This window comes from Saimiri boliviensis, chromosome 7 (assembly GCF_048565385.1).
Source record: "Saimiri boliviensis isolate mSaiBol1 chromosome 7, mSaiBol1.pri, whole genome shotgun sequence".
Classification (NCBI taxonomy): Eukaryota; Metazoa; Chordata; class Mammalia; order Primates; family Cebidae; genus Saimiri; species Saimiri boliviensis.
The window spans coordinates 23,788,715-23,807,395 of NC_133455.1; the positions used below are offsets into that span (position 1 = coordinate 23,788,715).

Here is an 18,681-nt window from a genome sequence, read left to right on the forward strand (position 1 = left end):
ACTTCCAAGAGCCTTTTCTTGCTCTCCGAATGCTCTGCTTTCCACAGCGTGCTGATCTTGTTTTGCGGGAGGCCATATCTGCTCTCATCTGTCTAATGATACTATCTGTTTTCTTTCTTCTGCCTTCATAATGTGACTCCTCCTCTTTTCCTCTCTTTGTTTTCGTTCTGCTCTCATGTTTAAGAGGCTTTTCCCATGTAATCTGATGATGCTTGGCTGTCTGTTGAAAGAGTAAGACTCTGAAAGCTGTGTGCAGGGGTGGTCCTTGTTGTCCACTGGGCTGCATTGTGGGTGATAAGGCAGGCTTTTTCAGCAGGTCCCCCGACTATCAGAATCTGTAAGCCATTCTGGGGGGCAGATGGTCTCCCTGAAGAGAAATCGTCTACTCTTCTCTTGCCTGATGGGTCTCGACCTGGCTGGCTGCCTTTAGGGGTCTAGAAGGGGAAGGAACTGCGGCTACTCATCATTTAGTGTGAAGATGTTCACTTATCCTTCCAACCACCCCCACCCCCCGCCCAGAATCGCCGCTCAGCCCTCCAGCCCTCTCCTCTACTGTGCTAACCACTGCAGAAAGGCGGACCTTTCTTTCTGCCTGGGTTGGGATGGAGATGGATTGGGGGATCTTCCCAGTGCTTCTGCCACTGGTGAGCAAACCCCTGTTCTTGCCCTGTGCTCACCAGCCTTCTGAGCTGTTCCCTGGAAGATCAGGCTGCTTTCCTGTCTGCTGGCGTGGGTTTCAGCTTTCCTCCCTCCTTGGTTAACACTCCCCTTTGATCTTTCTACCATCAAATTTTTGATCCATCCATCCTCTCTTCCCTCCCTCTCTTCCTTCTCCCTCTCCTCGCCCCCTTCCTCCCTCTCCTCCCACTCCTCCCACTCCTCCCTCTCCTCCCTCTCTTCCCTCTCCTCCCTCTCTGTCTCCTCCCCTCCCCTCCCTCTCCCCCTCTCTACCCCGCCTTCTTCTGCTGACCTTACTTGTTTTTTCCCCTTATGGGTTTATACTTTTTTTATTCCTCTGCAATCATCATAGTGGGGTCGTAGGGGCTTTTGATTAAGTCATGTTTCAGCTGCCATGTTGAGGGTTTATTTTCGAGTGGTTTCTTGGGCTGTGGAAAATGTGTCGTCATTGTTAGTACTGACTCAGCATCCTGGCCTATAATGATCATAGCCAAAGAGCAGGCTTACTGGGAAATTCAGCTCCCTGTCTTCCCTGATCTAGTTCATTGGTGTTGAGAATCCTCCTCTCTTCCCAGTTGTGACCACACTATCTCCCCTCGCCAGAGCCTGTCTGTCCAGCAGGCCAGCTTTAAAAATGCAGTGCTAGGCAGGCCTCCTAGGCTGAAAGCATGTTTTGTTCCAGCAGAACAAAGATACTTATGAGCCTTTCTGCAAGGTTCCTGTGATCACCTCATCCAAGGAAGAACAAAAACTTATAGCGACTTCAAATAAGGTATGTTGGAGGCACCCTTGTGGAATTTCTTTTGCTACGAGAAATAGTGGAGGTTCTTCTGAAATCAGTTTTGAAATAAAAACATGTGTAATTGCCTGAGTGAGGCCTGAGAAGGGGTTCAGAATGGGAAGCTACAGCTCATCTTGCGTCCCCCTGCTATTGGGTCATGTGGTCCCCGTCATAGACAAGCTATGCTTGTCTGCCTCTTCTGCTGCAGGGCAGGTCCCCAGCCCTATGGGAAGCCAGTAGTTCATTGCAACTGCCTGCCAAGTAACTCTTTTCTTCTTTTTTTAAAACAACCTACAGCCAGCCGTGAAGTTGCTCTACAACAGAAGTAACAACAAATACTCATATACCAGGTAAGGCGTTGGCAAGGAAAGACAGTTCCATTTGCTAGGAAAACCTCCGCCCACACCAGCCAGGCCCAGCTCCTCTTGGAACTTTCAGATGAGGATGACCCCTCTTTACCTCTCCGCCTGGATAGATAGGTAGACGGATGGAGAGAGGGGTATAATAACTCTGAGCTGTAATTCACACATACTATAAAAGGCATCTTTTTAGAGTATACAATTCAGTGGTTTTTTAGTATATTCACAACGGAGTCTATCACCATTATTTACTAATTTTAGAGCTTTTTCACTGCCTGAAAAGAAACCCTCTATTCATCAGCAGTCACTCCCCATTTTCCCCTAGCAATTGCCTCCCCAACCCCACAGCCCCAGGTAACCACTAATCTGTTTCCTGTCTTGATGAATTTTCTGTTCTGGACATTTTTATACGAATGGAACTGCATAAATGTGGCCTTTTGTGACCAGATTCCTTCACTCAGCATAAAGAGGTTACTCGAGGTTTTCAAGCTTCATCCACATTGTAGCATGAATCAGTACTTCATTTCTTTTTGTGGCAGAATAATACTCCATAGTGTGGACCACATTTTCTCTACCCATTCATCAGTTGATGGACATTTGGGTTGTGTGCACTTTTTCGCTACTGTGTGTAATGCTGCTGTGAACGTTCATGCAAAGTCTGTGTGGACATGTGTTTTCATTTCTCTAGGAGCAGAACTGTTTAATCATTCAAGGACCTGCCAAACTGTTTTCTAAAGTGACTGTACCATTTTACATTCTCACCAGCAATATAGGCAGGTTTCTAGAATGCCTTTTGGGCCTTGAAAACGTGGCTCTAACTCTGCAACTAGAGGGATGCAGGGAGGAGTTAATGAGGTTACTCAAGATCTTTTAAAAGACCTGGGATATAGAGTCTCCCTTGGGCGGTGCCATTCTGCTCCTGGTGGGGCTTGGTGAGGTGCTCTCCTCTGCCTGGTGCCTGTGCCCAGTGGCCCGGCAGTATCTCTGGCCGTTGCAGAGCTGTCATTCAAGCACAATGGTTAGGAGCACAGACTTAGGGGCCAGGGCTGTGTTTTGAGGGGGGAGGCGGGGGCTCTCTCTGCCATTAATTAGGTTTGGCCATGAGCAATTACCTAATTTCTCTGATCCTCACTTTCCTTCTTGAGCAGTGGAGATTGGAGTGCCTTTGTCATGGGATGATTATTGTGAGGTTGAAATGAGATAGCGGAGAAGAAGGGATCAGTGGGCCCTGTGTGTAGAAGGGCCCAGCAAATGGTGGCAGTTTTCCCCAGCTTATGGTCACCGTATCAAATGCTCTTTTGTAGCAATTCTGACGACAACATGTTGAAAAACATTGAACTGTTTGATAAGCTGTCTCTGCGCTTTAACGGAAGGGTCCTGTTCATAAAGGATGTCATTGGGGACGAGATCTGCTGCTGGTCCTTTTATGGCCAGGGCCGCAAGATCGCTGAGGTCTGTTGTACCTCCATCGTCTACGCCACTGAGAAGAAGCAGACCAAGGTGAGAGCCTTGAGAGGTCAGTTTGGAGTGGCTGTTCTGAAACATATACCTACAGAACTCCCTTTCACTTGAGCGCAGTACAGAGGGAAACACTTTTAAAATGCTTTGCTTGTGCTGCTCATCATTAAAATACTTATCTTTTAGGGCCGGCAAAGAGCCAAGTGTAGGGTCCATCTGGGAATCCTTAGCTCCCTACCTTGTCTTCCTTCTAAGCACGCTTGACTCCCTGACTGGGCTGGACTCTGGGCATCTGTGTTTTATATCATCCTCTCCAAACCAATAGGTTTGACCTGTCCCTTGACTTCTCCCACCATGCCATTCTGCAAAGCTGGATCGCTCTGCAAAGTGCTGCTAGAGAGCTGGCCCACTCTTAATGAATTTGCCTATCCTTCTGGGGCTCTGCAATTGGGTTTTCTGCCTTTTTTAACTTTTAATCACACTACACACGCTGTCATTTCTTTAACCTATCTAAGGGAAATCTGGCTATCTAGTGACATGCCACAGGTCTGCTGCAGGCTGATGGCCATGCCTCTTGTCACCCTCACACAGGAGGCTCAGGAGCCTGTAGGTCATCTACCCAGGTTATTATTGTCCCTGCAGCTTTTGGGGGCACACAGTTCTGCATGAGTCTGTAGCTGACCTCAAGCAAAAAGCAAATGAGAAAAAAAATCACAAAGTAGAAACCAGAGGGTTTTTTTTATTATTGAAAATGTAAGCCACACACAGAATGCCAGTGTGGTGATCTCCCCTATACCGTCATGCCACTTCGAGGGCCATCAGCTCGGGCATTGTCACTCAGTCTCTTTCTACTCCTCTTCCCCAGCACTCCACACAGGACGAATTTGACAAGATATCTTATTCATAAGCATTCAGAATCTTTCCTAAAAGAATATATAGTTTTTAAGGTAGCCAAGAAGGGAAAAACACTGAAGTTCTTTTTGCTTTCAAAGATCCCAGGGGGCAGGGGGTAAACCAGAATCGTCTGCATCTTTCTCCACATTGGCAAGACATCACACACCTTTTCTCCTGTGACCTTTTTTTAACGGCTGTGAATTCTTCCTGTCATTAAACCCCCATTCTGTCATGGTTTGATTTTTTAAATATACCTGGGCTGCCTCTGCCCTCGGGTATTAAAAGGACAGTCATCGTATTGATTAAGCTTTAAAAGATTAAGACTTCTTATTTTTAGAGTTTTAATAAGGAACAAGGGGATTTAGAGACCACGTGGTCTGATCCCAACTGTTTCTAGATTATCAGGCAGGTTCAGGAGTGGCCTGTTCTTGTGTTTGCAAAACTAGTTAATGGCAGAGCCAGGATGGGAAGCCAAGGGCCTCTTAATCTTTTCTTTCTTGTTTTGAGAGTGTTGCTTTGTCACCCTGGCTTGAGTACAGTGGCATGATCATAGCTCACTGCAGCCTTGAACTCCTGGGCTCAAGTGATCCTCCTGCCTCAGCCTCCTGAGTAGCTGGGCCCACAGGTGCATGCCACCATGCCTGGCTCATTTTTTAGAGAGTATGTCTCACTACATTGCCCAGGCTGGTCTCGATGACCTCCTGGCTTCAAGTGATCCTCCCACCTTCGCCTCCCAAAGGGTTGGGATTACAAGCATGAGGCACTGCGCCCAGCCCATATCACTCCACTTCTTCCTCTCTCATCTCCACTCTGTTACTGAGCGCTTCTGGTAGGTTGGGTGTTCGTTTGGGGTGTTGGTTATTGTGTTTGTCAGTTCTCAGGTGCTCATTTGGTTTTTCTCTCTCCTTGCCAAGACTCCTTGTTTCCATTTGCTCTGAGAGCTTTGGCTCTTACTTACTGGAGCATTTTAATAAGAGCTGCTGTCAGGTCTTTGTCAGGTAATTCTAAAACCATGTGTCGCCCTGGCACTGGCATCTGTCTGTTATCATTTTCCACAGGAGTTGAGAGTTTCCTGGTGCTTGTGTATTGAGAAATTTTGATTGTATCCTTAACATTTTGATCATTGTTATAGGCCTTCAGGCCTTGTTTAAATCCTAGGGAGAACATTGATGTTTTTGTTTTAGCCAGCCATTGACCCAGTTGGGCCCAGGCTGCAAGCTCTAACCAGCCTTCTGTAGTTTGTAGTTGCAGTGACAGTTTGGGTTTCAAAGCCTTCAAATCTGTGTGCCACGCTGTGGCCCATCTGTATCTGTTGCAAGTTTGGTTCTTTCAGTCTTTGTATGTGGTTTAGGGGCAGATCTTGCAGCCAGGTGTGGGTCTAGAACAGGCATCCCCAAACTTTCTACACAGGGGGCCAGTTCACTGTCTCTCAGACTGTTGGAGGGCTGCCACATACTGTGCTCCTCTCACTGACCACCAATGAAAGAGGTACCCCTTCCTGAAGTGCAGCAGGGGACCGGATAAATGGCCTCAGGGGGCCGCATGTGGCCCGCAGGCCGTAGTTTGGGGACGCCTGGTCTAGGAGTTCATATACAACTTCACAGGCTGCTTTCTGAAGCTCCCCTTCCTTTGTAATCTTTACAGTTCTCTTAAGCTTCCCTGGAGTCCCCTTTTCTGATTGGCCAGCCAGAAAGCTTGGGGGTTATCCCTGCTTTGCCACCCACTTTCTGTGACCATGCCTATATTTTGGGCCCAGCAGCATGAAGATGGAAAAAGCAGCTAGATTCACCCAATCCTGTTGTGACCACAGCTCTTCCCATCAGTAAAGAAGGTTCCCTCTCTGAGTTTTGACTCTTGTGTCTCTGGTTGTTGCCACAGCCACTGCTGCCACAGGAATGCTCAGGGCCGGGTGCAAGCAAATAAAGAAAAGAGCTGAGCATGGTGGCTCGTACCTGTCATCCCAGCACTTTGGGAGGCCAGAGCGGAAGGATTGCTTGAGTCCAGGAGTTCAAGACCAGCCTGGGCAACATAGCAACACCCGTCTCTACAAAAAAATTAACAAAAAAAAAAAATAGCTGAGCATGGTGGCATGCACCTGTAGTCTCAATTACTCTGGAGGCTGAGGAGGGAGGATCATTTAAGCCCAATAGTTCAAGACCAGCCTGGGCAACATAGCAAAACACCCGTCTCTACAAAAAAAAGTTTCGAGTCCCAACTACGTGGGAAGACTGAGATGGAAGAATCATTTCAGCCCAGGTGTTTAAGGCTGCAGTGAGCTATGATCGCGCCACTGCACTCCAGCCTGGGTGACAGCAACACTCTCTCTCAAAACAAAGAGAAAAGAAAGAGGCTGTTGGCTTCCCATCCTGGCTCTGCCACTAACCAGCTTCACAAACACAAGAATAGGCCACTCCTGAACCTATCTGCTGATCTAGAAACATTTGGGATCAGACCACATGGTCTCTAAATCCTCTTGTTCCTTATAAAGCTCTAAAAATGAGAAGTCTTAGGCCAGGCGTGGTGGCTCACACTTGTAATCTAGCACTTTTGGAGGCTGAAGTGGGTGGATCACGTGAGGTCACGAGTTCAAGACCAGCCTGGCCATCATGGTGAAACCTCATCTTTTTTTTTTTTTTTTTTTTTTTTTTTGAGACGGAGTTTTGCTCTTGTTACCTAGGCTGGAGTGCAATGGCGCGATCTCAGCTCACCGCAACCTCCGTCTCCTGGGTTCAAGCAATTTTCCTCCCTCAGCCTCCCGAGTAGCTGGGACTACAGGCGTGCGCCACCATGCCCAGCTAATTGTTGTATTTTTAGTAGAGACAGGGTTTCACCATGTTGACCAGGATGGTCTCGATCTCTTGACCTCGTGATCCACCCATCTCAGCCTCCCAAAGTGCTGGGATTATAGGCGTGAGCCACCTCGCCTGGCCCGAAACCCCATCTTTAAAAAAAAAAAAAGTCTTAAAATTTTAAAGCTTAATTAGCCAGATCTCATATCTAAAAACAATAAAATAAAAGCAGGATTTCCATGAAGGCTGTCTGCCCGTTAGCCCCTGTTGGCCTCCCTGGCCACTGGAGACCTTCTGGAGCTCTTCTGTCCTGGGGCCATAGCAGGGCTTCAGGCTGCATGAGTACTGGCAGCAGCAAGCAGTCAACTCGCTGTGGGGCATGACTCCACATTCTGATGTTTCCCCCCATCCCCTGCCACGATAGACTTCTGAGTCCACAGTTAGCTGCTGTGTGCATCCTGGCTTTGCAGTGTCAGTGAGGAAAACAGGGTAGAGTATGCGTGCTCCATTTTTCCCAGAACCGGAACCTCTGAATCCCACCCTTAAAGTGGAGTTGAGTCAGCCGGGCGCGGTGGCTCAAGCCTGTAATCCCAGCACTTTGGGAGGCTGAGGCGGGTGGATCACGAGGTCGAGAGATCGAGACCATCCTGGTCAACATGGTGAAACCCCGTCTCTACTAAAGATACAAAAAATTAGCTGGGCATGGTGGCACATGCCTGTAATCCCAGCTACTCAGGAGGCTGAGGCAGGAGAATTGCCTGAGCCCAGGAGGCGGAGGTTGCGGTGAGCCGAGATCGCGCCATTGCACTCCAGCCTGGGTAACAAGAGCGAAACTCCGTCTCAAAAAAAAAAAAAAAAAAAAAAAAAGAAGTGGAGTTGAGTCTGTGATCACATGTGTGGGACCTGCTTTTGTGGCCCTCCTCCTGTTCATCACACTTTAACTCTGAAGGGCAATGAGCAAACACAGTGGTTTGCCAAGCAGGAGGGCTTATTTCCATTTCCTGGGGGTCCCCAGCTGGACCCTTTACAAAAAACTGCTTTACAGACTGCTTTCAGGTGTGGAAGGACTTGTGTGCAAGGTTGCAGCTCTGTTAGTTAGGAGAAGCATATTAGCACTGACCTAAATGTCCGTCCAAGTGAATTGGTTAATTGCATTATCGTATTTATAATTTCTTGATGTAGAATGATCTCTAGGTTAAGTTAGAGACAAGAGGAAGACACGTTCAAGTCTGTGTTTGGAGCCACCTTGTGTGTTTTTTGAAGTGTATGAATATATATGTATGTATATTCACAGCCCAGAATCTCTTGAAGAGGGTAAAAAACATGAGAAATTGTACCTTTAAGAAGGGAAACTGCGGGGAGGGATACCTGTTTCTCTGCATCCCCTTGATTTTTTGTGCATTTAGTGCCATGTATAAGTTGCCATTGTAAATATCAGTTTATTTAAAGATAATACTGGTGGCCTTCAGCAGAATCCCAGGAGCCTGATTGAGCCTGGTGGCGCTGCTTAAAGTGCAGGTGTTGGCAGAGGGATTGGGCTGTAACTTACCTGCCCTGTATTTTGTGGGAACACAGGTGGAGTTCCCCGAAGCCCGGATTTATGAGGAAACCCTGAACATTTTGCTGTATGAGGCCCAGGATGGCCGGGGACCTGATAATGCGCTCCTGGAGGCCACAGGCGGGGCAGCGGGGCGCTCCCACCACCTGGACGAGGATGAGGAGCGGGAGCGGGAGCGGATTGAGCGCGTGCGGCGGATCCACATCAAGCGCCCCGACGACCGGGCCCACCTCCACCAGTGAGCAGGCAAGCGACCAGCCACCCTCCTCCCACCGCCCCCACTCCCTGCCGCCCTACACCCAGATCCTGTGCAGGCCGCCGGGCCCCTTCCACTTTCCCTGGAGCCTGGAGATACTTTTGTAATAAGCCAGATGATTATTTTGGTATTTCTTGACAAGGCAAATTGATGGTCTTAACCCAGGCGCGTGCCCCCTGTTGTTGAACAAGTCGTGTCTAAGATCTCTACTTTTCATAAGAATCTGAGACTCTTTGGAGCCAGACTTTCTCGGTTCTCAGAGGAAGTATGAATGTGTGTGAAGTGTATGTGAGAACTTTTGTTTGCAGTATTTATTTTTGTGGGTGTTGACTTCCTAAATGAGCTTTTTGGAGTGACATTCCCTTAAGGATTCAGTTTGACAATTCCAAGAGTTCTGCAGTTGGAGGCCACCAGAGGTATCTGAGCTCCCTGGTTCCTAATTCGTAATTTTCCAGCACCAGCAGGTCTGCTCCTGGTTCCTGTGTATTTGGCCCAGGCACAATCCCCACCGCTTTGCTAAAAGTGCTTTCTGCCATGTGGCTTTGGGCCTAGAGCATGTTGATAATTGCAGGTTGTGGCAGTGGAAAGTGGCTAAATGAGCCTCTAAATCATGACTAGTGCAACGGTGGGTGCAAAGCTTTGTTTAGGGAGCAAGCCTTTTGCCACCTGGGGCTGGTCCTTGGCCTGGTGCTTACTGGGACCCCACGTGTCTGCGTAGGAGCAGAGCTTTCCATGGCAGGAAGTGTCCAGCTCTGCTTCTGATTCTTTCCCCAGCTCTAGCCCCTTACAGTTGTTTTCCTGGTTGGCCCCACTCCATTCCAGGAAGGACATCTGACCCTGTGACAGGCATGGGTCACAAACTACCCCTACCAGGGGTCCCATTCCTCTTCAGTCTTCTTCCCTGCGAAGCTGGGCTAACTTTCTAAGTCAGTTTGCTTAGAAATTCAGTGTGGCCCAGTCCCTTTGTCCTCCCAGCCTGGCATCCAGGCAGGGACACCCTCACACCACCAGCCCCAGGGAGCTTCCCTGCTGTAAACACAGACCCCCTTGTCTTTGCCTCTGATTTTTATACAGTGTAAAGTGGCCAGCAGTGAACAGGTTGAGGATGTCAGGGTAGATAGATACCTTTGGGTCTGGTTTGTGTCTGTGTTCATGTTTGTTTAAGGGATGTGTGCGACTGTGGGTAGGGATGTGTGCTTGTGGGGCACAGGTGGCCCCTGCTGGAGCCCAGCTGGGCGCAGCACCTGTATAGGATGGGTGTTCTCAGTGACCTACCTCCCAGGCTCCTCTGCGCCTGCAAAGGAACAGGAGTGAGTCATGACTGACAGGGGTGGTTGAGACTAGACTAGGTAGTAGTTACCAGGAGATGTGACTGTGTGTCAGCTGATGGATGGGTTAGTCAAGGGAATCGTTAACTGTTTTATACCAAAGGTATTAACATGGGCAGCCTTTGACACGTATATTCCAAAAAAGCGAGTTTATATTTTCAAACGGTTTTTACAACTTAGACTTTGTACGCAGTGCCCTGCCTGTGACAGTTGTATGCCTTCATTTTGTATCCAGCAGCAAAGCCTACAATAAAACCTTAAAACAATCATGACTGAATGTGAAAATCATGTACTGGGCAGACACTTTTAAAACTGTCGTGTGAGAAACTTTTATATTAGGCCATTTGGATTTTATTAAGTGCTAAGGAAAGAGGGCTTACAAAATAATGTTTCGTAAATATTTTATACTGTTTAAATGTTAAACACCAACCCTGCCTTTTGGGTTGAGCTTTTTTAGAAAGTTGAAGTGAACGCCGGCCCGGGAAATGGAAAAGCCATTGTACAAATAGGTGTGGGTTTGTTTTGTTTTTTTTTTTTTTTTGAGACGAAGTCTCACTGTTACCCAGGCTGGAGTGCAGGGGTGCAATCTCTATTCACCACAACCTCTGCCTCCCAGGTTCAAGAGATTCTCCTGCCTCAGCCTCCCCAGTACCTGGGATTACAGGCACCTGCCACCACGCCCAGCTAATTTTTGTGTTTTCAGTAGAGATGGGGTTTCGGTTTCACCACATTGGCCAGGCTGGTCTCAAACTCCTGACCCTCCTGACCTTGTGATCTGCCTGCCTTGGCCTCCCAAAGTGCTGGGATTACAGGCATGAGCCACCACACCTGACCGTATAAATCGTTTTTTAAATGTCTGTGTGAGGAATGAGTTTGTGGAACAATCTGATTTGCTGTGGTTCCTTTGCCGAATGAGCTAGTGTTTCTGGCAGCTCTCTACCCTCACTTTTCCTCCAACTTTGCACCTGTAGTTTTGAGTCTGTCTCTCTGGAATGTGAACAGGTTTATAAAACATTCCATGGTGAAGATTCTGTAGGCTGCATCATAGCCATGAGTGGACAGATAGCATTGGCTGGTCCAAGCTCTGTTACTGAATATACAAGGAACTGATTTCTCTTATGGTAGCTCTAAGGGCAAAACCCCGTATTGATAATGTAAGCACTATCCAAGTAAAACATTGGCCCAAGGTTTGGTAAAGAGTCAGGTTTCATTGCATTGTAATAACAACAATTTTTTACAAATTGGAACAGCTTTGGTGTGTTGTCATCAAGGGTTTTTGTTTGTTTTAAATAAGTCTTCTGATTGTAGTGACGGGGCCCATGCCCGAGACAATTCCTGGCATATTCTGTCACCGTCCTGCGGGGGGACCACTGTGCGGGGACCCCATTTCCCAGTTAGTTTCAGTGTGTCTCCGTACCTTACAACATCGATTCAGGACCTGAGTGTGAACAACACTCAGCCCTCACGCTGGAGCCTGTGCTGTCTTTAGGGCTCTACCCAAAGTCACTGTAACACGGTTAAGTGTGTCATTAACCTTTTTGTCTTTTTGTGCTATAAAAAATGCTCAAACTTAGATGTAGCTACTGTATACTGTGCAAACTTTTGTGGACATGTAAAATAAAAGTCATATAATGCTTCTGTTTCTGGGTCTTTTCAGACATGCCTGGCACAGTTTATAGCAAAGGCAGGCCCCTACACTCTACCTCACCCCCTTAAAGCCACTCAGGGTGGAAGGGAAAGACGAGTCATGTTTCTGTGGTGTTTGAATTCAAACACCAAAAGGAAGTCTTGGGTCAAAGGCTGCTTTACCACCGATTTACTATTATGGGGCAGAAGGCTTCAGTTCACCAAACCCAATCCCTTGACGCATCTGAGTTCCATTTATTTAAAGCAGAATTCAAATTTCTCAGCTTTAGGAAATTTTCTTTACTTTTAATCTCAGACCATACACCATAAGTCACTGATAGCTGAGACTTGAAGCAAAGCCATTAGGCTAATGGATGTAAACAAGAGTTCAGTTCCTACGGCATGAGGCTGGGCACAGAAACATCACCCAGCTTCTAAATAAAGACCAAAGCACTGCTCATATTAAACATTGAAAGCAATGAGCTACACATATATTTAATTAAAAATAAGATCATGACCTGATTTTTGGTGAATCAGTTGAGTGATGGTGGTCATAGTGGTGGCCGCGTAAATCAGTGAATAAATGCTTGCAAATGGAAAATTACAGAGCGCCCTTCCCAATCACAGGCGTGGGGGTTGCTACACCCTTTTGCACTGCAGCATTTATTGTCCATCTGTGTGATCATATACTTTATATACATTTTTATTTTACAATAATTTGTATTAATTCGTTCTCCAGCCTTCACGTTCAGGGTTGCAGATGGCCAGAGCCCAATCCCTGAAGCTCAGGGCACAAGGTGGGACCCACCTTGGACAGGATGCCCTCCCCTTACTGGGCTCAAGTCACGCACCCACACGCACTCAGACAGGGACCGCATGGACACGCCAGTTCACCTGACACACACACCTTGGGGATGTGGGAGGAAACCAGAGCACCCAGAAGAAACCCAGAGACATGGGGAAAACGTACAGACTCCACCCAGACAGTGGCCCCGGCCAGGAATCAGATCTTTTCCTTACCGGTGTGTAAAGAAATGATGTTACTTGAGAACTTGCTGTACACAGTATTTCATCGTGTCTCGGGGCAGCGTGACAGAGGGAGAGAATCTTGCCCACCCTGTAGCGGCTCGTTGGAGTGCCCATCGAACATAGGTCCTGTCGAGGGTGTTTAGAATCACGCCTTCAAGTGATCTGGGGTCTGCTCCCAGAAGACATTTTAATATGGTGCCATGGGGCAGTGAGAAGCTGGGGTTAGACTTTGGCCTAATACACCCCTCAGTTTCTTCAGATGTGATCCATCAGCGCTGCGGGCCTCATTCCTTGAAGAGGTGGCTAACTGGCACCAATCCCCACTTCTCCTGTAACTTCTTCAGTTGGAGCAAAAATGGCGATGGTCGGGGTCAGACGTCATCCTCTATCAGGATTTCCTCCGGACCGACACCTGGGAGAGAGGCACACTTCGGTTTCGAGCCCTCCCAGCTCCCTTTGCTCAAAAGGAAATAGTTATCACCTCAGCTGTCACCATTAGCAAGGTGGCTGTGAAGGGCCTGTGAGAAACCAGCCCCACCTCCCATGAGACAAGCCAGACTTAGAAACTGGCACACAGAGGCCTGTCAGCCTCTTCAGCCAGAACCAGTCAGGGAGGAAGACAGACTCCGTGTGACCCCCAGAGGAGAGATGCACGGTCTTGATGTATTATTTTCTGCTTACAAAATGATTCTATTTTTTTGAGACAGAGTCTTACTGTCACCCAGACTGGAGTGCAGCGGTGTGATCTCAGCTCACTGCAACCTCTGCCTCCCGGGTTCAAGCGATTGTCCTGCCTCAGCCTCCCTGAGCAGCTGGAACTATAGGCAGGCACCACCACACCCTACTAATTTTTGTATTTTTAGTACAGACTGGATTTCAGCATGTTGGCCAGGCTGGTCTTGAACTCCTGACCTCCATTGATCCGTCCATCTCAGCCTCCCAAAGTGCTGGGATTACAGGCATAAGCCATTGCACCCAACCTACAAAATGACTTTATAGGTAAATCCAGGTAAACTTAAATGTGTATGAGACAGTCCATGTTGAGAGACCATTTTTTAAATAATTTGTATCAAAATTCTTGGTATAATATAAGATACATTTTAAGGATTCAGCCCCCTCTGCTTTTAATGTGTCATTTTTCAGCAAAACTGGATCAAAACAAGCTCTGTGTACTACCTGCCAGTGAGGACCACTGGGACCCTTAGCCTAGCATGGGCACACTCGGGGAAGGCAGCGTACCTGTGTGCTCAGGCTAGATTTCTCCCTAACACAGCCATGGTTCCCAAACCTCTGTGCTTGTAGACCTGGGGATCTCTCGCATCCCAATACCCAATTAAGTCTCAGTATCTAAGTGGGACACAAGCGCATTGATTTCAACGTGGAAGCAAGTTATGGCTAGCCACTGTAGTAAGGCATAAAGCCTTCACCATCCAGTGAAAAGTCAGACTCTGCTATTTGAGAAGTGCCCTATGTCATCTTCTCGTTCACTGACAACTTAAGGATTTAAGTTTTTTTCTTTTCTCATTCCGTGTTTAGATGTATATATTTCTATATCAATTTCTTCCTGTCTTACAGATGCAGAATTAGGAACAGGGCAGAAATGAACTATTAATAGCTTATGATTCCAGTCAATCTGTAGGACTGAAATTGGTAAAACTTTAACTTATATTCTGATCTAAAACAGCTTACTTCCATCCCAGAGATGGCCACTCACCACTGTTAATTGTCCATTTTTATCTTTATAGATCTGTTCTTCTGGTCCAGTGTTGAAAACTATTGTGCCTTCTTTTCCCGGACTAATATAAAACTGTAAACTTAAAATACACAAAGTGACACATTACTGACATACTGTGTTTTCTTCTCTCGACCTTTGGTCTGCAAAAGAAATTCACTTATGAAACTCTGCTAGTTTCAAGATCAAATTCCTGTTTTATTACAGGGTTTTATTGCATATTTGAGGAAAAGAAGAATGCTGTTGCCACAGCTGGGCAACTTACATGTTTCTGTAATTACTGTGAAATCAACTGAGCACACTCAGTTCTTCAAGGGCCACATCATGCTGAATCTCAGGGTGCTGAGTATTCCCTCAGAGGTACAGAAACACAAAGACAACACATTTCAAAGCACTCGACTCTCTCCCTATTCCACATACAGTGTGCTCCTCTGGTTGTTAAAACCTGGAACAGCACAGGCTGAGGGAAAAGAAACAGCTCTCCAGGGTATCCTGCCTTCACTGACTTCATTTCTCTGGAGCCCAAGATCACAGGGATGAAGATGGAAAAAAGTTCTTTATGGGAGAGGGTGAGGGTGTAACACTAGAGGCTTGTTTCTCACCCCTTACTGGTAGAGAGGATACTTGATTATTTTGGAAGTAGAAGGCAAGCAGGAGTGAAAACATTAACATTTGCATCTTCCTTGATCTGTAATGAATTTTTTTTTTTTTTTTTTTTTTTGAGACAGGGTCTAGCTCTTTTGCCCAGGCTGGAGGGCAGTGGTGCAATCTTGGCTTACTGCAACCTCCACTTCCTGGGTTCAAGTGATTCTCATGCCTCAGCTTCCCGAGTAGCTGGGATTACAGGTGTGCACCACCACGCCTGGCTAATCTTTGCTTTCTTGGTAGAAATGGGGTTTCACCATGTTGGCCAGGCTAGTCTTAAACTCATGGTCTCAAGTTATCTGCTCGCCTCATCCTCCCAAAATACTGGGATTACAGGCATGAGCTACCATGCTGGGCCTTAATAAACATTTTAACATTGAATTGCTTCCTGAGCTGAAGGTGAAGCCACCTACCTTCCTTGAACAACATTGACAATATTCTCCTTCTTAACCAGCATGACGAGTTTGGTAACCGCTTCAAACAAGTGTCCACACTGTAAAACAGCATCCCCCTGGGGTGGGGAGGAGACAGGGTGTGATTTCAGTATTCACAGCTTAAAGAAACAGACGCTCCAACAGAGAGGTTTCACGGTGGACAATTTAACATTTCGGCAGTGTATCGTTTCTTTTAGTAGAGACTGGTGCCTGTCAATTACCTTTTGCTTGTTGTCCTCCGGTGAAACATGAATGACTAAGATTCCGTCACTCAGATTGCTAGTGGAGACACCTTAAGACAGATCCAGAGTTAGGGGCCAGGAACTAGGCAGCTTGACATTTAGTACAGAGAAGAGATACACCCAGGGGCTGCCCAACCCCACGCTTCATTCTCCTAGCTAGGCCCAGAAGGATGAGGGGCATCCTTTAGAAATCAGCCTGCTATTGGGCTCTGATCACCGTGGAAAGAGACTATTGCCCAACCTGGGTACTTGAGTAAAGTGGGGCTATTAATAATTATGCCAGAATAAGGGGTAGAGGCCAGGCCGGGCAACGCCAGATGGTTTTTTTTTTTTTTTTTTTTTTTTTGGAGCCAGAGTCTCACTTTGCCACCCAGGCTGGAGTGCTGTGGTGCAATCATAGCTCACTGCAGCCTTGAACTCCTGGGCTCAAGTGATCCTCCCACCTCAGCCTTCCGAGTAGCTGAGACAATGGGCATGCATTGCCACCCTGGGGTTCATGGGCACCCCACACGTGTGTTTCCCATTTGGGAGCGTCATTACTGACCTTTACAGTAGTTGAGTCAACTCAGTGCATTTTTGTAAGACTGCCCACTTCTTACCTTTGAGAGCCGAGTACTCTATTTTCTGCTTGATTTTTGCAAGTTCCACCACATAAGCTGCTTTCTGAGTAAGAAGGAGCTGCCGCTGCCGTGCTTTGAAGCCTTTCCTGTCGTATTTGATGACCGGGACACCATACTGCAAGGGAAAGGTGACTTCATGGGGTGAAGGGGGGCAGAATACCAACGTTCTTACTACCGAGACCCTGCTAAAGTGATGCCAGGCATTCAGAGAGGCTAACACAGATTTTGCATACACAGATTTTGTTTGTCTAGCTCTCCACGTGGTGGGGATTTTGATTCCTAGCTCTGAGTACCTGTGTTGCCCTCTGAGGAAGTCAAGACTATGGCTACCTGCCTTACAGGTCTGCTCTGATGGGTCAGAGATGAAAACTCTCCCAGCCACAGTGTAATACAATCCAGTCACACTGGCTTCTATTCCCGCAGGGAACCAAAAAAAAAAAAGAGAAAAGGGCAGAGCAGACACTGGCGCACCCGATCGCCAGGGCTTCACTTGCTGCTGCGTGCCAGGCAGCAGCCTAACCAGCTCTCGCTCACCGACTCATTCATCCTCTCAGTAGCCTCAGCATCCTCATTCACAGGAGATCAGAGGCACCGAGAGCTTAAGTGACCTGCCCAGGATCTCATAGCTACTGCGTTCAAAGCCAGCATCAACGCCCAGGCACTATGTCGCACTGCCTCTCACTGTACGGGGGTGTTTCATGACTGAGTTCATTCACAGCTACATTTCACTCAATTTCATAGGAAAGCAAACCAAGACAGTTCCTAGGGCGACAGAGGGGGATCATGAGAACAGCAACCGTTATCTAACCATCCTTTTTTCCGTCATCTTAGTTAATACCCAGAACATCACAGTTCAGAGTCCCAGCTGCCCAGCTGCAGCCCTGCATTTAAATAGTGTTCCCTTTATGGAGAAAGCAGACCCTGCTCTCAGATTTTATGAGAGAATCCTGTTTGAGACTGAGGGCACACACGGCCTTACCTGGATTTTGTCATTGCTAATTAGCTGGAGCACTTTGGGATTAATGTCTCCTTCATCTAGGGAGGGAACCAGAATGCCATCAATCATCACTAAAATGCCAACCCTGTGGAAAAGTCACTGGTATCTGCTAGTTCTGTTACGTACCTCTGTGCTAAAGATCTCAGCTGTGGAAACAGCCGTCAGGAAATGCTGCAGAGTTGGGTATCTTCCTTTGACTTTTTAAATTTTATTTTTTTTGAAGACAGTCTCTCTCTGTTGCCCAGGCTGGAGTGCAGTGGCGAGATCTCGGCTCACTGCAACCTCTGCCTCCTGGGTTCAAGCTATTCTCCTGCCTCAGCCTCCCGAGTAGCTGACTACAGGTGTTTGCCACCACGCCCTACTACTTTTTTGTACTTTAGTTGAGATGGGGTTTCGCCATGTTGGCCAGGCTGGTCTCAAACTCCTGAGCTCAGGCAATCCGCCCACCTCAGCCTCCCAAAGTGCTGGGATTACAGGTGTGAGCCACTGTACCCTGCCCTTTGACTGCTTTTAGAATTGGGAAGCCAAGTATATAGGCTGGAAAACATACTTACCTATCCGACTGTTGGCAAAGGGTTGATTTAAACTTTCTGTGTAGCCGTCTTTCTTTCCCCTGAAGATTTCACTTGTAACTACCTTTTGCTGCATCTGGTAACACACAATTGAAATTATAAAAATGGTAGCCGTGGGCCTCTTTGGGATAGAGGAGCTCTAAACCAATTGAGGTCACATCCTTTGCTGGATAAACTATGGGAGCTTGTTACCCTGGAGCATACAAGTCAGAACACCTTCCTGGTTTTGGCCAAAATGCCCTAAAAGTTATACTGTGATTATATACACTGGGTTGACATTTCTGCTGGATCCCTTACACCTTCCTATAAGTGGAGTTTTCCAGAGCGGTTTCTTACAGATCAGAGATTGTTTCAGAGTTCCCAGAGCAGTTTCTTATAGATCAGAGATCAGCAAGCCACAGTCTGCGGGCCATACTCAGCCTGCTGTCCATTTTTATAAGTAACCTGCTGTTGGAACAGAGCCATGCCATTCACGCACATTGTCCAGGGCTGATTTCTCACTGTAGCAGCAGAGTTGCGTAATTGCAACGCAGAAAGGCCACAAACCCTGAAAGTTACTCTTCCAGCCCTTTACACAAAAGACCTGCAGGTTAGCGTGGTGAAAAACAGATCTCCAGCAGAAAGGGGTCTACGTTCTCTGCTCCCATTGATGGATCGAAGGAGCCATTGCGATTGTGTTCCCA

The 18,681-nt window shown here is 47.3% G+C and overlaps 2 protein-coding genes across 3 annotated transcripts in view; one reads left to right on the forward strand and one right to left on the reverse strand.

Moving 5' to 3' along the window:
- Positions 1 to 11,751, forward strand: part of KCTD10 (potassium channel tetramerization domain containing 10) — a 29,628-nt gene extending 17,877 nt beyond the window's left edge. The window contains exons 4-7 of one of the 2 annotated variants that reach the window (XM_010342894.3): positions 1,361 to 1,450; positions 1,757 to 1,809; positions 3,123 to 3,318; positions 8,535 to 11,751. In XM_010342894.3, the coding sequence (XP_010341196.2) occupies positions 1,361 to 1,450; positions 1,757 to 1,809; positions 3,123 to 3,318; positions 8,535 to 8,759 (564 nt within the window). In that variant the 3' untranslated portion in view covers positions 8,760 to 11,751. The remainder of the gene's footprint in view (positions 1 to 1,360; positions 1,451 to 1,756; positions 1,810 to 3,122; positions 3,319 to 8,534) is intronic. The other variant, XM_003932274.4, reaches the window with a different exon arrangement.
- A 207-nt stretch (positions 11,752 to 11,958) lies between these two features.
- MYO1H (myosin IH) overlaps positions 11,959 to 18,681 on the reverse strand; it is a 111,825-nt gene continuing 105,102 nt past the window's right edge. Inside the window, exons 26-32 of the mRNA XM_003932273.3 lie at positions 17,981 to 18,074; positions 17,409 to 17,464; positions 16,409 to 16,544; positions 15,789 to 15,859; positions 15,547 to 15,644; positions 14,471 to 14,570; positions 11,959 to 13,168 (exon numbers count right to left, since the gene is read on the reverse strand). Coding sequence (XP_003932322.2) covers positions 13,145 to 13,168; positions 14,471 to 14,570; positions 15,547 to 15,644; positions 15,789 to 15,859; positions 16,409 to 16,544; positions 17,409 to 17,464; positions 17,981 to 18,074 — 579 coding nt within the window. The 3' untranslated portion in view covers positions 11,959 to 13,144. The remainder of the gene's footprint in view (positions 13,169 to 14,470; positions 14,571 to 15,546; positions 15,645 to 15,788; positions 15,860 to 16,408; positions 16,545 to 17,408; positions 17,465 to 17,980; positions 18,075 to 18,681) is intronic.